Source organism: Trichechus manatus, unplaced genomic scaffold (genome assembly GCF_000243295.1).
Source record: "Trichechus manatus latirostris isolate Lorelei unplaced genomic scaffold, TriManLat1.0 scaffold00015, whole genome shotgun sequence".
In the NCBI taxonomy this organism is placed as follows: Eukaryota; Metazoa; Chordata; class Mammalia; order Sirenia; family Trichechidae; genus Trichechus; species Trichechus manatus.
The window spans coordinates 1444080-1464014 of NW_004443951.1; the positions used below are offsets into that span (position 1 = coordinate 1444080).

General features: G+C 46.4%; 2 protein-coding genes across 3 annotated transcripts in view; one reads left to right on the forward strand and one right to left on the reverse strand.

The window, feature by feature from the left end:
* LOC101353792 (protein YIPF1) overlaps positions 1 to 19935 on the forward strand; it is a 140599-nt gene that overhangs the window by 62666 nt on the left and 57998 nt on the right. The window lies entirely within an intron of this gene.
* Positions 714 to 18964, reverse strand: DIO1 (iodothyronine deiodinase 1). 2 transcript variants are annotated; one of them, XM_004371712.2, is made up of 4 exons: positions 18222 to 18964; positions 10252 to 10395; positions 3969 to 4168; positions 714 to 1337 (listed from the first exon to the last, which is right to left on the reverse strand). In XM_004371712.2, the coding sequence occupies exons 1-4, from the start codon at positions 18532 to 18534 to the stop codon at positions 1269 to 1271; spliced, it is 726 nt and encodes a 241-aa protein (XP_004371769.2). In that variant the 5' UTR covers positions 18535 to 18964; the 3' UTR covers positions 714 to 1268. The 2 variants fall into 2 exon arrangements, with proteins under 2 accessions (XP_004371769.2, XP_012409760.1); XM_012554306.2 differs by lacking the exon at positions 10252 to 10395.

Sequence of the window (19935 nt, forward strand, 5' to 3'; positions counted from 1 at the left end):
AATTATTTCCCTCCTAGTGGGATTTCACAGACAAAACCACATTTGACATGTAACACGTAGAGACTGAGAGTCCTTCCCACAAAATGAGCCCTATTTTTGCTGATCAGATTACAAAGGGATGTATGATAAAAGATAGAATTGGCAGAGACAGATTGGAAAAGAAGATGTAAAGATCACACTAAAGTCCTCCAAAATAGTCTGATATATTTTAATCATTCTGTATTAGCTTGCTGCATCTTAAAATATTTTTTTCAAATCAAGTCACAGCTGTTGTGTACTTTAGGCTGTGGCCATCATAAACATATGAAAAGAAGCAGAGTTAAAACAGATGAATGCCAATGGTTATCCATTAGTCTGGTATAATCTAACACAAATGACCATTAGGAGACTTGCAAAGAAATCAGAGAAAACAGAATTCTAAATATGAGCTACTGCATAAATGAATGACAATTTTCATCTGTTGCCTGGTTTGGTCAAGGTTATAATGTTTTTAGGAAATCAGTCCTTCCCTCTAAGTCAATCTGTTCATAAGTGAGGCTAGTGGAGGATCCCAGGGTAAAGAGAGCCAGATTTCTATGAAATATTTTCAAGCATGGTAAAGTTTGTACCCTCTCCTTCCATGATAGAATTGGAGATTTATTACCATGGAATCCCACCCCCACCACCACGACCATTGGCTGGTTTAAATCTTTCCGCAGTGAAAGGATTACCATCTCTACTGTCTCCTCCTATTCCGATTTCCTCCTCTTCCAGTTCCTCATCACTCCTCAAACAACTGGAATTTTTCCCATACTTAGTTCTAAAAACCAGTTTAGTGTCTTAAATTATCAATTCTATAAATGCCAAATTTGGTAAAGTGAATTTACCTAATATAAAGAATGCCATATTTAACCACTTGGTTGATATCAGAGTGGCTGGATAGACAGAACACACCTCAGAATTATATCCATTCACTATGACTGTGCTCTCACTCTAAGACATCATGCAATGAGTATGGTCTCCACAGTGGAGCAGTGTAGAGATGTGCATTCTTTGCCTTGCCTGAACAACTCAAGTGCTGATTTCATTTTCTGATTATAACAAACTCAGTCCTGATTGAATGCTGTGACCTGCACCCCTAGCTGAAAGCCGTTTGCTTAAACTAGAATAGTCTGAGCTAGTAATTTAGCTGGGAACGCAGATCGAGAGGTGCCAGTCAGCTGGGGTGGGGAGAGCCAAGTCTTGAGGATTCCTCCTGTAGGTCACGTAAAACTGGGGGATTGTCCAGATTAACTGTTAAACTTTTCCAGAACAGCACGCACTTCCTCTGGATGGTAGTTCCAAGGGCCAGGTTTACCCTGCAAGAGAAATGAATCAGTGTTCCCAGATTTCCAGCTTGCAGGAACATGTGGGTCTGGGGCTTAGTTGAGAGATACCTGTGGGTGATCTCTATCTGGGAGTTGTCAGCATGGCATAGACAATGGCAGATGCAACCATGGAGTACATGAGATTTCCCAGAGAGTGTGTGTGGTGGCACCAACACTGAATAGGAAGAGTGGACAGAGAAGTAGGAGGAAAACCAGAAGGGTAAAGTGCCAGCATTTCTAAAAGAGAAATGGATCTATACAAATAAGCTTTTCTTCCAGAGTCAGACTTTCAGACTGGTGTAACTTTCTCTGCCTCTCCATCCCTCACATCAAGTTCTACCCATTCTGCATCAGAACGACCTCCACCCTTCAGTCCTACTGCCCTAGTTCAGCCCTCTTTGTCTCCTGCTTGGGCAGCTGCCATACCTCCCAAATGTCCCCAGTCCTCAGTCCCTGTTCCTTCCAGTCCTTTATTCACCTTTACCCAACAGCCAGTGATCTTTATAAACTACAGATCTGATCATGCCTCTGCTCTCCTCAAAGTCCTTCAGTTGCTCTCCTTTGCCCTAAGATGAAGGCCAAACTCCTTGGTCTAGAATGAGACCCCCTGGAACCCAAATACTCCCCCAATTCTCCATTAATACCCTGCCCTAATATGCCTCAGTACCCCTCTCCTGCTCTATTCCTTTATGTGTAATAACTTTCTTTCACCATGCCCACTTATCCAAATCCTTATCGTCCTTTAAGGCCCAAGCAATTGTCACCTCCTCTGAGAAGCCTGCCTTTACCCAGGGGTCAGCAGATTTACAGTCTGATATCCAGGCCATTCGTTTACATGTTGTCTGTGACTGCTTTCATGCTACATGGCAGAACTGAGTAGTTGTGACAGAGACCATGTGGCCCACAAAGCCAAAAATATTTACCATCCGGCTCTTTACAGAAAAAGTTTCCTGACCCCTGCCCTGGACTCTCATAGCACTTGGGACATCGTAACACTTCACCTGGGTCTCCCTAATCCCGGAGCTGTGAGCACTTAAAGCTAGGCATGGGTCATTTTTGATTCATGCACTTAGCACACGGCCTACCCCAGAGTAGAGACTCAGTGCCCAGCTTGCCTCAATCATGCCATCGCAGAATCCTGTCTCAGGGAAGGGAAAGGAAGAAGGCCCTGAATTATTCTTGTACTATGACCCTTGGCACCCTGGGCATTCATCTGCGAACTGTTGCTTGTTTCACCTGCTTCAATAGGGCCAGCTTGACCTGTGGGCAGAGGAGCTGGGGGCCCATCCATATGGTCGGATTTCATCTGTTCTCTGAGGCCTGACATCCCTTCAGCAGCTATGAAAGCTGGTTCTGTCTTTTCAGGGGAGGCCAGGAGTACACAGGGGTCAGAAGCTGTGTTTACCTCACTCACCAGGCCCAGGCTAGAGAGGGAAACAATCACCAGAAAGGAAGACGGGGCTCAGTTCCCACCTTTGTCCCCTGCTTCAGCATTCCCAGCTCCTAACTGCTGAGTTCCTTCTCTTCCAGCCTCCTACCTGGTAGTGCAGTGGTTAAGTGCTCGCCTGCTAACCAAAAGGTCGGGAATTCAAACCCAGGAGTGGTTCTGTGGGAGAAAAGACCTGGTAATCTGTTCCCATAAGATGAGAGCCTTGGAAACCATATGGGGTAGTTCTACCCTGTTCTACAGGGTCGCTAGGAGTCCAGATTGACTCGACGGCACACAACACCCCCCTCCAGATTCTGGCCTGCTTCAGAGATTGTTGTTATTGTTGTGTGCCATGGAGTTGATTCTGACTCACACCAACCCTATGGGATAGAATAGAACTGCCCCATAGGATTTCCAAGGCTGTAATCTTTATGGGGAACCCTGGTGGCACAGTGGTTGAGAGCTCAGGCTACTAACCAAATGGGCAGCAGTTCAAATCCACCAGTCAGAATTGACGCAACAGGTTTGGTTTTTTTTTTTGTTGTTGTTATCTTTACAGAAGTAGACTGCCATATCTTTCTCCTGTGGAGCGACTGGTGGGTTCAAGCACCGACCTTTCTGTAAGCAGCCTAGCACTTCACCACTGTGCCACCAGGGCTGCTCCTCACAGATTAGCAGCTTCAAATCCTCCAACTCCTGCCCCATCCCATCCAGGGAATTTTGAATTGAAATCAGAGCCTTGGCCAGTGTGACCTTGGGAAAGTCACTTGCCTTCTCTGGGCATCATTTATAAAATGGAAACTAATATTCTCCACCTCTCAGCTTAAAACCAAACCAGGGCTGAACTAGTCATCTGGGTTCAGAAGGCAGCCAGGAGGATGCTGCTCTAATCCAAATGCCAGGGGCTTTCTTGTACATCATTTCATCCCCTGTGAGGTGAGGATCAACACCCCCATTTTGCAAATGAGAAAACTGAAGCTCCAAGAGGAGAAGGGACTTGCCCGTGGTCACATGGCTGGTAAGTAACCAGGTAGGGATTTGAATCCAGGTCTGCCTAATGTAAAATTCACTCTTTGCCCTTGCCCTCCCTGGGCCCCTTCTGCCCTCCCCAGGCGCCTTTCCCTTCCCTGGGCCCCTTTTACCCTCCCCAGGCCCCCTTGCCCTCCCTGGGCCTCCTGCTCCCAGGTCACCACCTTGTAAAGGATCTTGCCCTCCTGGAGCACGTAGAGCCTCTCTGGCAGTGCCGCGTAGAGCTGGCTGCTCACGTTCTGCATCGTGTCCACCACCACGGGGCACTGGGGGCTTCTGTCCAGAAGCAGGCGAGCTGCCTGCAGGCGGTCCTGGAGGTTCCGGTGATTCCTGATGGCCACGTTGTTTTTAAAAGCCCAGCCATCTGCAAGAGAAAGGCGTGACAGCAGGCCCACAGAGATGGCACATGCTTCCTGTGGACTAAATACCCCCACCTTTAACTGAGGGTTCTAGTTAGAGGAGCCATTGGCCATGACTGGCCTAGCTTCCTATTATGAGTAAATGGCTGAGGTCACACAAGGCCTTAATGATTGATCCAGAACTGAAGCCCAGGCCTTGGCTGTTCAATGTGAGATAGAACAATAGACCAGTACTTCTCAATCTTTAATGTGCATATGAATCAATCAGAAACGCTGGTGGCGTAGTGGTTAAGACCTCTGGCTGCTAACCAAAAGGTGGGCAGTTCGAATCCACCAAACACTCCTTGGAAACTATGGGGCCGTTCAACTCTGTCCTATAGGGCCGCTATGAGTTGGAATTGATTTGATGGCAATGGGTCGGGTTTATGAATCACTCAGGGACGTTGTCAAAGTAAGATTTTGATTCAGTCTTCCTAGGGTGGCATTGAGAGACTAATTAGCTGCTGAGATGCCAAGGCTGCTGGGCCTGGACCACACTTTTGAAAGGCAAGGTCCTAGAGCAGTGGTTTTCAAAGCATGTGGTACCAGGGCCAGCAGCATCAGCGTCACCTTGTTAACAAGTTCTCAAGCACCACCCTAGACCTTTTGGGGATGGGGCCCAGCAATCTGTGTTTTAACAGCCCTCCAGATGATTTTGATGCACCCTGAAGTTTGAGACTGCTCTAGAGTCTAGACAATTCCCTCTCCCAATTACTGTCCACAATGACTTTCCAAAATGCAAATCTGGCATAACTCTCCTGCTTACCATTTTCTCTGACTCCCTGTCACCCTCAGGATAAGTCTCAAGCTCCTCAGTGTGGCCACAAGGTTCTCAGTGACCTGACCTCTACCTATCTCTCTAGCCTCATCTCCGGCCACCCCTTCCAGCTCCTTGCTGCAGCCGAGTGAAATAATTGGGATTCCTTGGCCCTGTCCACTCCCAGTCTGTCTCTCATTTCCACCTTGGTCCAACACAACTTCTGTCTCTACCTGTAGTGTGAGCAGAGTGAGGCTGTTTCTTCCCTTGGTTTGTATACTACAACTTGCGCTACTGCAGATGATGTGTTAGCTTTACTAACAGGCTCATGCATAATAAGTCTCTCAGGGTGAGCTTATAACCAAGTACAGCTAGCTTGGCAATGACCCTTAATGTCATCCCTTCCTGAGCAGTCTTTCTGCCTCCTAGTCTCATTGCCTTCCCAGTGCCAGCAACAGATTGCACAGTAAGCAAGGTACACACAGGCTTAATTGCGCTTATTTACTCGTCTGTAGTGAAACCCATGTGAAATTGTGCGCTGCAGATTAGTAAGTAAACACAGTGAAGGCTGTGTGTACCTAGCTTACTGTAAGTCAGTGCGTATGGTGCTTACTGGTTAGTCTGCCCCTGCTTCCCACCCATCATTCACAAAACTCTGAGTATGATTTCTAACATGAAATCTGATCATATTTTTTTCTCTGCTTAAAAGCCAGTTATAAGACAAAGCCCTTGCGTTTAATGATCCTCATCATTTCTCTCAGTCTGTTTGCAGTCAGGTCTGCTGGCCCTTCCTCATCCAGCCAAAGTAGATTCCCCCTCAAATGAGGCTGACACTTTGTCTGCCTTTGTCATGATGATCCCTCTACTCTTCCTCCTTACCATCTCTTCTACTTTTGGAATCCTACCTGTCCTTCAGAGGCTCAACACTAAAACAGGGTTTCTCAGCCGTGGCACTATTAACATTTGGGGCTGGATGATTCTTTGTTGTACGGAGCTGTCCTGTGCATTTTAGGATGTTGAGTAAAACCTCTGGCCTCTACCTGCTAGATGCCAGTAGCTCACACCCCCCCAATTCATGCCAACCAAAAATGCCCCCAGACATTGTTAAATGTCCTCTGGGGGGCAAAATCCCCACTAGATGAGAACCACTGCTCTAACACCATCTCCTGCAGGAGGCCTTTCCTAATCTCCTTCAACCATATGATATTGAGCAAGCTCTTTAAGCCTCGGTTTTCTCATCTAATAAATGGGAGTAATGAAACCTCTGTCGTAAAATAGCTGTGAGGTTTAAATGATATAACTTGTGTGGAATTCCCAGCACTCTGCCTGGCACACAGGAGCTTCTCAAAAACATATTTGTTTATTTTGCCTGACTGCCCTCAAATTACAAACATGTGGGAAAGAACCCAGTTTTTTATTCTGGACCCTAGGTTTTCTTCTAGTCTGCTCTTGTAGGTGGTTCCCTTAAAACCAAACTATTTAGGGGTGCTTAACTTTAAGAGGAGCCCTGGTGGTGCAGTGGTTAAGAGCACAGCTACTAACCAAAAGGTTGGCTGCTAACCAAAAGGTCGGCAGATCGAATTCACCAGGCACTGGTTGGAAACCCTATGGTGTAGTTCTACTCTGTCCTATACGGTCGCTATGAGTTGGAATCGATTCAGTGGCAATGGGTTTGATTTGTGTTTTTTTTTTTTAACTTTAAGTGGAAGGGCATTTTCAATTGACCTTATTGCCAAGGTGCCACTTGCAGTAGATAGTACTCATTAGCTAATGGACCGACACGTTGAAAACTAACCGTAAACTGCTGCTGGTCTTGCACTTCTCCAGGGGAACCTGGAACCCAGATAATGTGGTCATGGGTTCCTTCAGAAACCACGTGGCCTGTGTTCACAGTAATAGTTACCTTCCTTGGGTTAACTGATTGACAGAAACAAGTGGCTTAAGTCTGGCAGTAGACTCGGCTCCACTTCCATAGTGCTTCAAGGTCCACTTGCTCAGTACCCCTCCCCCAAGTAAAACAGCTCTCAGCAGAAATTCACCCTTATATAAAAATGCCTGGTTATAGCTTAAAGTATTTATTACCTATCCAAGACACCAAAGCTTTATTGATGACACCACCAGTTGCTTGTGTTTGTATCATGTTTAGGCAGCCTCACCTACCCATTAGCTCATTGGAGCTTCACAGCGGCTTCCTATGGCAGGCCAAGCAGGGATTCTCATGCCCATTTTGCAGCGGAGAACATGGAGACCTAGAGAGGAGCAGGGACTTGCCTCCCCAACTTAACTGTCAGTGCCATAGAGGCAAGAACCCCCTGTATCTTCATCTCTATGGTATATGCCTCACCCAGCACAGAGGTGGGCACATAGCAGGTGCTGGCTAAATATTGTTGAATGAGTGATTCTGCGAGGCAGGTGTTGTCATGCCCATCTTATTGGTGTACAAACGGGCTTGGAACGTAACTTGCCAGCATGTGATGGAGCTAGGACTCAAACTCAGGTCTGAAACTCCAAAATCTGCATTCTCCCCACCAAGCCTCATGCTTCCCTTCATTTTACTTGGACAAGCATGTGGTGTGTGGGAGACAGGACAGCCAGCTGCTTTGTGCCACAGACTCCAGAGCCCCTAGGATCGGTGGACTGTGGCTCTCTGCGTTTTAATTCTGGCGTTCCAACCATACCCTTCGTGTGATTGACAGAAACAAGTATCCTGGGGAAGGTGATGGAGAGGAGGAAGAACTCTCTGAACTAGGAGTTCAGAGAGGTACAGAGGCAAGAAACCAGTCAGTGTCAGGATGGGGACAGGGAGCTTTTCCTTATAGCTTGATGTGGACAGCTGTGGGTTCTGGAAAGGATTAACTCTGCCAGTCTGTTTCCAGAAGAAATAGGTCAAAGAGACAGGTTATCAGGCCCAGGAAACAATTCCTGTGGCCATCTGATCCAGCTTGTTGCAGTTTGCAACCTCTTCTTTTAAGGGAGATTAAAGTTGGATTCTCCACGACCTTGTTACTCAAAGTGTGCTCAGTGGACTAGCAGCCTCAGGATCACTTTGGGGAGCTTGTTAGAAATGCAGAATCTCGGGCACCACCCTAGACCAACTGAGCCAGAATCTGCATTTTAATCAGATCCCCAGGTACTCTGAGAAGTGCTGCCCTAGGACAGTTAAATCACCTTTGGCTGGACTGCAGCTGACAGCCGTGGTGACATCAAGGCATTTTCTCTTCTCAGCCACAGAGACCACGGGTACCTTTGTCAGTGCTGAAGTTCTCTTTATTTAACTGATGGCTGCTGCTCTCATAAAGGGATATTAAACCAAAAGATATATTGTGCTTCTCTTTGCCCTCCTGTTCCATGGGCTGTTTTTATTTATTTAACTTTTATGATGGAAATTTTTAAATATACATAAAAGTAGAGAGAGTAGTATAATGAATCTTCATGTACCCATTACCCTAGGCAATATTTTAAATTGCCCCTAAGTCTTAATGAGGACAGAAACTCCCAGTTAAATAAACACAGTATTACATGGAAAGCAATTCTCAAACCTTTGGGTACACATAAATCATGTGAGTTTCTTATTAAAACTGTAACTTCTTTGTTGTTGTTGTTAGTTGCCTTGGAGTCAATTTCGACTTATGGTGACCCCATGTTTTACAGAGTAGAACTGCTCCTTAGGATTCTCTTGGTGGTAATCTTAATGGAAGCAGATTGCCAGGCCTTTTCTTTCACGGTACATTGGGTAGGTTCAAACCACCAGCCTTTAGATTAGCAGTCAAAGTGCAAACTGTTCGCACTGCCTTGGGACCTGCATAACTTGCTTACCCATACCAATTGCTATTGAGTTGATTCCGACTCATAGTAACCCTGTAAGACAGGATAGAACTGCCCCATAGGGTTTCTAAGGCTGTATATATTTACAGGAGCAGACTGCCACATCTTTCTCCCACAGAGCAACTGGTAGGTTTAACCACCGACCTTTCAGTTAGGAGCCAACCACTTAACCACTGCACCACCAGGGCTCCTTGTATAACTTCCTTAGCACTCTTCTTATACACAAGATGCAGTGGGCTTGGGGTGGGGCCCTGGAAGGTGCATTTTTAACAAGTAACCCAGCTGATTCTGACATTAAGTATCTGGGGACCACACTGGAGAAATCACTAGTGGACCAACTTTGCTAATAATTAATTGTCATCTACACACATGGGGTTGCTTTGAGTTGGAATTGCCTTGATGGCAGCTGGTTAACACAACACATGGACAAGACAGTAGGGCTAAATACTGGCCTAAACACTCATTCACTCACCCAGCTTTTACTAAGCTCTGACCTTGTGCTCAGACAGGGACTCTGCCAAGTGCTGCGGTAACAGTTGAATCAGACAGAATCTGTCCTATCTTGTGCGGAGACAGGTAAGTAAATGACCCACTAGCCTTTTTGCCCTCTTCCATCTCTGGATTAGAAACGTGGGCCAAACTCATGAGCTTGATCCCATGAGAATCAAAGAGATGGGGGTGTGTCTGCCCATTTTGTAGAATTTAAGGAACTTAGACCAAGGTGTAGAAGTTTCAGGGAAGGACACATCTGCCTGTCATAAAGAAGCACTTTCTTGCATACAAGAGCTGTCCAGCAAAGGAGCAAGATTTCCTGTGAAGTACTGAGTTCACGATCACTGAAGATACGCATCCAACTGTCAGGGGCTGTAGAGAGGATTCGTGCCCCAGGTGAAAGTTACCTAGAACAGTGATTCTCAAAGTGTCGTCCCCAGACCAGCAGCATCAGCATGACGTGGCAAAGAGTCAGAAACGCAAATTCTTGGCCCCCATCCCAGATCTTCTAAATCAGAAACTCTGGGAGTCCAGAGTCCAGCAATCTGTGTTTTAGCAAGACTTCTAGGTGATTCTGCTGCACACTAAAGCTTGAGAACCACTGACCTAGATGAACCATAATGTCCCTTTGAGCTTGGAGAGTGTTCGAATGTATTTCACGAATAACTTTTTAGCAGTCATTTCACTTGTGACGTTTCAGGTCTAAATTCTTTGTAACTAATATTTCTGCCCTCCCAGCTAGATCCTGTCACTCGAGGTTTTCTGCTGTGAAGTTAGCAAGTGGTGGGTAAACCTAGTTCAGGTAAACTAGGTAAATCTAGCCCAGGGACTGGGAGATGGTAGGTGCTCAATGAATAGCAGTTCTATCTCTCTCTCACCTCCTCTTCCTCTCTCCACCCCCAACCCTAGCATGGGGTTAGGGGAAGGAGAGAGAAAAAAAGAGGGAAGAGGCCAAGGCAGGGAATCTTTCTGTACCTGTTGCATGAGCTTCTTCAATGTAAATGATGAGAAAATCTGCTATGGAGCTAAAGTCTTCCATAAGTCTCTTGAACTGGTCAAACTTGGAAAGAAATGAAGGTCAGGTGCAGCTTCCAAAATTCAGCACCAGTGGTCTGATGCCTAAAACAGAAAACGGAACCATCATAAACCAAGAATCTACACCCAGCATTTCTTTTGCAAGCATGTTCTTCACTCCTGCATTCATTTCTGTTCTGTTTGTTTCCCCTCCAGGATGAATCCAGGGTGCAGTGTGGGGCTGGACCCTAGAGAACATAACTTAGCAGATTCTCCTCTCCACACAAGAAGATTTTCTTAGGAGGTCTCAGCGGACCATTGGGTGATAATTAAAATAATGATAAGAGGAGTCCCTTTTATGCAGTTTATTAGGCACATACACATCTATTCTCTCATGTGATGTGATTAGCAATACTACAAGGTAGGTATTTCTTTTCCCCTTTTACGAAGAAACTGAGATTTATAGACTTGCTCCAGGTGGTACAGCAGGTCAGCGGCAGAGTTAAAATTAACACTGTGGCTTGTGGACTCTCAATTCATTTCTTTTCATTCAAAGTGCCTCAGTTTCCTCATCTGCAGGGGGACATAACAGTAGTACTTACCTTATAGGATTGTTATGAAGATTAAATAAGCCAATGCAGATAAGGGCTTAAAACGGTGCCTGGCCCCGTAGTAGGTGCTCAATTAATGTACATTGTTGTTAATAGCTATCATCTCCAACTTGAGCTGTGAAATGGGGGAGACAGTGAAGCAAGGGGCTGCACAAAAAGGAGTGGGAGCAGGGCTAGCTACATAATTTGTGAGGTCCGAGGTCCATTACAGAATGAAAGTGCAAGACCCCTTGTTCAGAAAGTGGGAAAATGTACCGTTAAAGGTACTAAAATATAAAGCTTTTTCTTCTCTTCTCTTGACCTGTTATGGTGTTTTCTAGTTGCTATTTAATGTCCTGTTCCCTTGGGCACAGGGACACTCACAGGGTGAGTGCAGACCCTCACAGTGATCCGGGAGCCCCCCAACTTGGCGTGTATGTGCAAGTACTCCTGTGGCCATTCGCTACCAGTTCCCCCTCCCTCTAGCCACTGGACCAATGCACCAGGCCATCGCCAGGGACAGGGGAGCTGAGCCAGGCATTTTCCCTTCCCACCTGCCTACCAGCCCAACCTACAGGGCATTGCAGCCTCTGTTCAGTGACATGCTAGATGATGGGCAAGAGGTTTCTCCCTGCCAAGTCCTGTCCCCTTCCCATCACCTGCCAAATGCACCCATGGTGCTGTCAGCCTGAGATGGCACAGCCACCTCCATACCCTGCTCTGAGATGCTGCGGTGTGACTGCACCTGACCCAGCCTTCCCCGTGCCAGTGTCCAGGCCCTCTCTGAGGCCAGAAGGTGGCAGTGATCACTGGATGGGGGCAGGAAGAAGGGGGCTGGATGGGGCCTGGGGCACCAGGGGGTGGAGGGGCCAGTAGCAGAGAACACATCCCAGGGAGGCAGGGAGGCTTCGGAAGCTGGGGCTGTGCATGAGCTGAGGCTCTGAGTCCCTGGGGCATGCTCCTTTGTCCCATCAGACTTCACTTAAAAAACACAAATTCAAACACGGAATTATTAAGAATTTCAAGACAGCTACTGCAGAACATTAAGCCCCAAGCATGAGGCCCTTTTGAGTATGGAACCCTGTGTGACTCACTGGTTGCCCATGAAGCTGGCCCTGGGTGAGAGCCTTCTGTAACTCCCCTAGCCTAGACTGGGGGCACCTCTGGGGGGGCCTAGGACCCAGTGGTCACTTATGGCCAGAGCTGACATTGCTGAGCCCTTACTATACATCCATTAGAACACAGCTGTCCCTGTATTGTGATGTGACCTGTTGAAGTTATTTGCATCTTCCAGATGACTCGTTGCCCCTTGAGGGCAAGGCCTGTTCCTCACTAATCTTCAGATCCCTAGGATTGAGCTCACTCTTGTTCTATCTACAACCATTTACTAGCACTTCTAATGTGCAAGGCTCTCTGCCACACACAGGATTCAGCAGAGAACAAGACCAGCAGGTTCCTGCCTGCAGGCAGTGTGAGGTCTGTTGAGTGAGACAGGCAAAAAACAAACGCATGATGTAATTTCAAATTGTGATGAGTGTTACTAAAGAGACTGTAAAGGAATGACCTACTTTAGACAGGTGAGCCAGGGAAGGCCTCTGAGGAGGTGTCATCTAACCTGAGAAAGGAAAGATAGGAAAGAGCCAGCCATGGGCAAAGGGAGGAGAAGGGGATTCCCAGCAGAGGGGCCCGATGTACAAAGGCCCTGAGGAGGGACAGAGCTTGGGATGTTCAAGGACCCACAAGACCACTGTGGCCAGAGCAAGGCAGGGGAAATCCTGCAACATGTGATTGGAGAGGTAGGTATCGACCAGAGCAGGCAGGCTCTCATAGACCTTGGGAAAGAATCTGGATTTTATTCTAGGCACACAGGAAGTTGTGGAGATATACAGCAAGGGTAGTGGACATTTGTTACAATTTTGGTTTCTCAGCTCTTAACCCTCCTTCCTACTTGGAACTCCCTATTTTGTGTACTATTGATGGAAGAGTGTGCCCAGCATGCTCTGTGGAAGACAGTCCCAGTCCTCTCTCTGCCCCCCAGCAGTCAGGGCGCAGGCAGTGATCAAGGCTGGGCTGATTGGACCCTCCCATATAGGTCTTTGATTCTGGAGTCATTGAATTCATTCACGGCCCAGTGGTAATACCCCTGGAAGGGATGGTGGAGTCCTGCAATTGTGATGGATTCCTACAGCAATCACAGGGACAGTAGCATCCAGACCCAGGAGTCCAGTTGCTCTTGATTCTGAGAAGTCCCCAAAGTCTTTCCTATACATTCCTTCGTGTATATATATATATGTGTGAGGCTAAGAAAACTAGAGTGAGTTTCTGTTGCTTGCAAGCCAGAACCCTGGCTGTGTAATGATCAGAGTTACACTTGAAGATCACTCTGGTTGCTCCATAGAGAAAGGACTGGGAGTGAGAATGGAAGTAGGGAGAAACCAGTTAGGAGGGCGTTGGAGAATTCCACATGAGAGATAATGGGAGCTTGGACTAGTGTGTGGGCTGTGGAGAAGGGGAAAGGGTAGAACTGACAGGACTTGCTGATGGTGTTATGGATTGAATTGTGTCCCCCAAAAATACGTGTTGTAAATCCTAACTCCTATACCTGTGGTTATAATCCCATTTGGGAATGGGTTTTCTTTGTTATGTTAATGAGACAGGATTAGTGTAGGGTATGTCTAAAGTCAATCTCTTTTGAGACATAAAATAGCAGATTGAGCAAGCAAGCAAGCAGAGATAGGGGAAGATAGATGCCATGCCACATGAAAATTGCTGAGGAGTAGAAGCTGAAAAGAGACAAGAACATTCCTCCAGAGCCGACAGAGAGAGAAAGCCTTCTCTTAGAGCTGGTACTGTGAATTCGGACTTCTAGCCTTCTAAGCTGTGAGAAAATAAATTTTTGTTTGTTAAAGCCGCCCACTTGTAGTATTTCTGTTATAGCAACACTATATAACTAAGACAGGTGGGAAGTAGAGGACATCTTAACTTGCTTGTGGTTTATTTGGTTACTTGTCCCCCTACCTTGTTCTGCAAAGGATTTGAAGCAGCTTGCACATGTAAGAAAATATTAAAATAAAAATAAAAGAACATTATGGCCCAATGGGAAGCATAGGAGAGGAGGGAAAAATGGAATACAAACAGGCTTTAAGGTCCTGTGCATTTGTTATAACTGAGCTATATATTTGACTTCGAGTTTCCTGGTGGCCGAATAAAAGGAGAAACACAACTGGTTACATATTCTTCATTTTTCAGTACATGAGGAGAAAGCAGGCCAGTGTCTCTGGAGATGCAAAGCTCTCCTTAGCTCACAAAATTTTTCATAGGTTCTAGGAGGCACCGAGTGGGCCTCGGGCTGTGTTGGTTGGCTGTGTGATGATTCCTCAGCCATGTGACAGGGCTGCTCTGACCCCATCACGGAGGCTCAAGGTCCAGTCATAGTCAGGTGGCCAGTCATTGGCCTCAAGTGATCCCAGGGACTCATTCTTCCGATAAGAACCCAAAAGACTTAGGGTCAGGATCAGCTCTAAATATGAACTGTGTGGAATTTTATTTTTAATTGGAGGAAAAAAAAATCAACAACCACTGATTAGGACCCTGGAGGAGACAAAGCCATTTGTTTAATTATTTATAGTGTAGTTGGAAGCAGTGACCTGTATTGAGGGCAGAGTTTAAACCTAGTTCCCTGGTTTCCTGGTAGTGGAGAGAGGAAGGATGGGTGCAAGAGGTTTACTCTGCTGAGGGCTGGCACCCTGCCGAGTCCGTAGGTTGTGGTGCAGAGAACACCATTTCACAAGAATGTTGGATCAGGCAAGGACCATCAAGTCCAACTCATTTGTATGGATGGGAAAACAGCTCTGTAGTAGAGCTGGACTCGAACTCACCCCTCATGACTCCCCGACCAGTAAGTTAACCCCACACCAAATTCCCTAAGCAGAGAAGTCCCACTTATAGTCACTAGACTACACTTTATAAGTACACTTGGAGAGATTTTAGAAGATTTTAACCAGGGTCTGAAATAAAGCCAATTTCAGATTAAGTCTCAATTATTCATAAATCAGCCAGAGCTTGCCTTTTGCCACAATATGCCACTTAATCAGTGTTTTGCTCCACATTTGCGTCTGAGAGTGTGCACACAATGTGTGTGTGCGTGTACATGCAGAGGGAGGTGGTGGGGAATTTTTCTGCGCCTTTTGTTGTCTCACCCAGCACCTAACAACAGAAAGTGCACTAGCTGAGAGTCAGCAGGACAAGTTCTAGTTCCGACTCTACTAAGAACTCTGTGTGGCTCTGATAAGTCATTTACTCTCTCTGGGTCTTTGCATCTGAAAAATAAAGGGGTTGCTTTAGATCTCTATAAAGAATCTTCCAGACCTCCCAGTCTGTGGCTCTAAAATGAGATCAGAGTTTATACCCAAGCATACAACTGAGCTTCGTAGTGGTTTGGTGTCTTCCAAAGCAGTGACAGGATATCTTTCTAATACAGAGCTGATCATATTAATTCCCTGCTTGAAAACCTTTCCAGAATTAACCAGCACCCTCAGAATAAAGTCTACCGTCTTTGGTAAGACATATAGGCCCTCCAAGCTCTGGTCCCCAGTGATGGCTTCAGTCTCATCTTTCACTCCTTCCTGCCTCCCACCCCCTATTTCTGCCAAATTGAAAGATGCTCATCTACATCTTGGATCTTTGCACTTGCTGCTTCTCTCCTCTGTCCTATTCCACTCTGCTCCCCCCTCCCCTCTTCTTCACCCACTCCAAGGCTTCACTGTCCTAGACAATCAGCTCACAATGCTCTGCTCCAGGAAGCCCTCCCTTAGCCACCTCCCTTCCCTGCCCCAGCTGAGAGGGATCCCATTCTCCAGGGCCCTCTGCTTCCTTCTCTTGCCACTGTCTCCCTCCCTGGGTCCCTTCCAAGGCAGCGACCAGTTGTATTTACTTCTGTATTGCCAGTACCTCTTATTTCATTGACTCTGGGTCAATGTGCTGAAAGCCAACACTGTTTTATAAATAGAGATTTTTTTTGCTTCTCAGTCTCCCCATCTCTATTCTTCAGTCTCAGCTGCAGCAGCTGGGAGTAAAGACAAATTGAACAGTCTTCAAAATGTAAACTGGTCCACTAAAAGTGGACAATTAAAAGAAGCAAGTAAATTCTGTGAATTGGTCATAAGGTAGGAGGCTTTCAGGGAACTGATTATTAAGTGATTGACTTTCAGCAAATTGACCTGGTTCTGTCACATTGCTTGGCATATGGTAAATCAGTTGCTGTTGAGTCAAGCCAGACTTCATGGTGACCCCATGTGTGTCAGAGTAGAACTGTGCTTCATAGGATTTTCTTTTTTTTTTTCCTAAATTTTATTCATTTTGTTGTTGAGAATATACACGGCAAAACATACACCAATTCAACCGTTTCTTCATGTACAATTCGGTGACACTGATTACATTCTTTGAGTTATGCAATCATTCTCACCCTTCTTTTCTGAGTTGTTCTTCCCCATTAACATAAACTCACTGCCCCCTAAGTTTCCTATCTAATCTTTTGAATTCCTGTTGTAACTATATGATTCCATATAGACAGTTCTTAGAAGAGCTTAATGCTCAAGGCAGACATTTTTTTACTAGTTAAGCTAAACTATTGTTTGGTTTTAATAAAACTTCAGGGGATATTTTTGGTTTAAGTTTTAAGGGTTATCTCACGACAATAATTTCAGGGGTTTATGCAGCCTCTATGGCTCCAGAAAGTCTGGAGCTTTTAAATGCTGATGTTTATGTACTATGTACTACGTCATGCGTACGATGGCTCTCCAAGAGGAGGATAGAGTATGTAGGGCTTCCTACATTTCTTTGACCAGAGAGCTCTATGTAGTAAGCCATAGCTTGTGGGACTCGGGTTCCAAAGAATATGCCTTGAAAAATACTAGGTTACATTAATTCCTTGGGAGTCTACTCTACTTGCTGCGTCCAAGCCCTGGGTGAAGCATGCTGAGGAACTGAGAGAAGAATCAGAAGAACCAAGCCCTGTCATGAGGCTCCCTTTCAGCAGGAAGATAAGACTTGTACTTAGGTAGTCAGATTCTTGACTAGGAGAACTGATGTCCTAGGAGAGGTTCAGCTATGAGTTCAGAAGGGAGAAAGAGAGCTTGCCTGCCTACAGGGACCCGAGACAGCTTTCTAGAAGAGGCCTGAGAGCTGGACCCTGAAGATTGAGGGGGATGATGAGAGGGAGGGGTGTTTCAGACAAGTCAATGACATCAGCAAAGGCAGAAGGGAAAGCACTAGGAATGAACAAGGCCCAACAGGAGGTTCAGTTGGTCTAGAGGAAATGAGTGTGGGGGGAAGCTTAGAGATGAAATTGGGAAGAGAGGGGGAGCCCGATAGAGAGGACCTCAAATGCAAGACTGAGCCTGGGCTTGGTTCTGAATGCAGAGGGAACAGCTGAAGGTTGTCGAGCTGGGGACCCGGGTTGACTAGATACGTACTTTTGGAAGAGTGATCTGACAGCTGTTCACAGGCTGGGTTGGAAGAGAGGTCGGGGGGAGGAGGAGGAAGTCCTGGCAGGGGCAGCTCCATCAGCCCCACCTCTGGGCAGCCAGAGCCAGCTCTGCAGCAGATGAGCACAGAGGGCACAGAGAGGTGTAAGGACAAAAAAGAGGAACTGATTGGAGAGGTCTTTAAGAACCCAAATAAATAGAATTGGATTGTCTGTATACAGGGGAGAAAGAGAAAGAAAGACAGGGAAGAAGGGAGGAAGGGAAGGAGAAAGAGAAAGAGGGACACACAGAGAAGTCAATTTAGCAAGTATTTGCTGAGCACTTACCATATGCCAGACACGACATCAGGCCCAGGGGACACAGTAGTGGGTTAGAGTGACAGTCTCTGCCCTCCTTGCAGGCTAGTGAGGGTGACAGACCTTAATCAAATACCCACACATAATTACACACCATGACAGGTGTGATAAGGAAAAACTTGGGATGTGAATCAAGCATATAGGAGGGGGTGACCTAGTCTGAGAGAGTTGGGGGATACTTCTCTCAGGAAGTGTCATTGAGCAGAAGTCTGAAGGATGAACAGGAGTTAACGAGGCAGACAGATGGACAAAGAGCATCCCAGGTAGAATGTACTGCAAGACAAGAGCCGTGTTCAAGGAACCAAAAGACCAGTGTGGCTAAAAGTGCAAAAATAGGCAATCCAAGTGAATTCTTAGTTTCAGGACACGGGAAGAAGACAAGAAGCCAGAGAAGGAGCAGCTGGAGTAGTAGAAGAATAATTCAGGACTTTCCAACTCACCATCCCCCCTCCCATCACCCCCAGTCCAAGCACCCCTCAAGCCTGTTTCCCTCTCCTGACCTTGCATGAAGTCCCAAATGTTGGACCTTTGGCCTGAGAGGTGGACCACGGGGCAGTTTGGGGCCAGACCCCCTTCCTCAGTCTTGTCTTCTAGTCGCTGCCAATGGACCTTCAGGATGAACCAGAAGTACGGGATGCTGAAGAGGGTCGAGCCCCACATGTCATAGGCAAAGTTGGGGTTTTGGGCCAGGATGTTCTTCTTGACTCTACCAGGGAACAGTGTCAGTAGCACTTTGCCCATGGCCACATGCAGGGCCACCTGCAAGAATACCCAGAGCCTTTTCAGCCATAGCCCTGCCCAGGGCAGCCCCATCTCAGCACAGCCAGAGCCAGCTCTGTGGCAGATAGACAGAGGGTCCACAGCCTGGAGGCACTGGGTGGAGCTGAGCAAACGTGTAGGTCAGGGCAGCCAGTGTCAGGCAGGAGGAGGGTACAGGAGTGTGTTTGCCTTCCTGTCTGTAAAATGGAAAATTCCAAACCAGGTGCACAAAGGTCCCTTTTAATCATTATCATTCCTGATACTTTGTCTTGACTTTTGAGGGATTTTTGGATCAGGAGACTCCAGATCTTAGATTCTCCCTCTGGTAAGTTTTTAGAAACAATTATTTGAAAAGATCCCACTTAAAGCAAGGCTCTATTTACAAATAAATAGATTCTAATGTTAATTGTTCTTTTAATAACGTAAATTGTTCTTTTCTGAAGACACAGCCCTTCCCCAGAGGATGTGGCTCTGGAACCTCCCCCGGCAGAGATAGAACTGGGGCCATTCTCTAGCAAGCCTGGGGCTCCCCTTAGCACTGGGGGTAGAGTGATAAATATAAACGCTGCCAGTGCTCTCAGGGAGGCCATAGTCCAGTGCAGGGAAGAGATAAGTAAACAGAAAATTACCACTTAGTATATTAAATACAAAGACAGATGATGTGCAGCGAATTTGGGAGCACAGACAACCCAATTGTGACTCATAGTGACCCTACTGGACAGAGTAGAACTGTCCCATAGGGTTTCCAAGGAGCAGCTCGTGGACTCAAACTGATGATTTTTTGGTTAGCAGTGAAGCTCTTAACCACTGCGCCACCAGGACCCTTTTGTGTTAATACACACATCTAATTTTACATGCAGTCGGAATAAGTTAGGTAATGCTGCAGTAACAAAGCAATCCCAAAATCTCAGTGTTTACAACTACAGAGATTTGTGTCTTATTCATGCTACATGCATCGAAGCCACTCTCCTCTACTTTGGTTTTACTCTAGGACCTAGGTTGATAGTCTAGCCTCTATCTAGAACATTTCTGGTCTCATGGCAGAGGAAAAAGAGAAAAGACCAACACATGTTGACTCTTAAAACTTCTGCCTGTAGCTGGGGACCATGGTCTTGGGGGACATCTAGCTCAACTGGCATAGCCCAGTTTATAAAGAAAATGTTCTATATCTTACTTTAGTGAGTAGCATCCAGGGTGTTAAAAGCTTGCGAGTGGCCAGCTAAGATAGATACTCCACTGGTCCCACTCTGTCTGGAGCAAGGGAGAATAAAGAAAACCAAAGACACAAGGGAAAGATTAGTCCATGGACCACAACTACCACAGCCTCCACCAGACTGAGTCCAACACAACCAGATGGTACCCGGCTACCACCACTGACTGCTTTGACAGGGATCACAATAGAGGGTCCCTGACAGGGCTGGAGAAAAATGTAGAACAAAATTCTAACTCACAAAT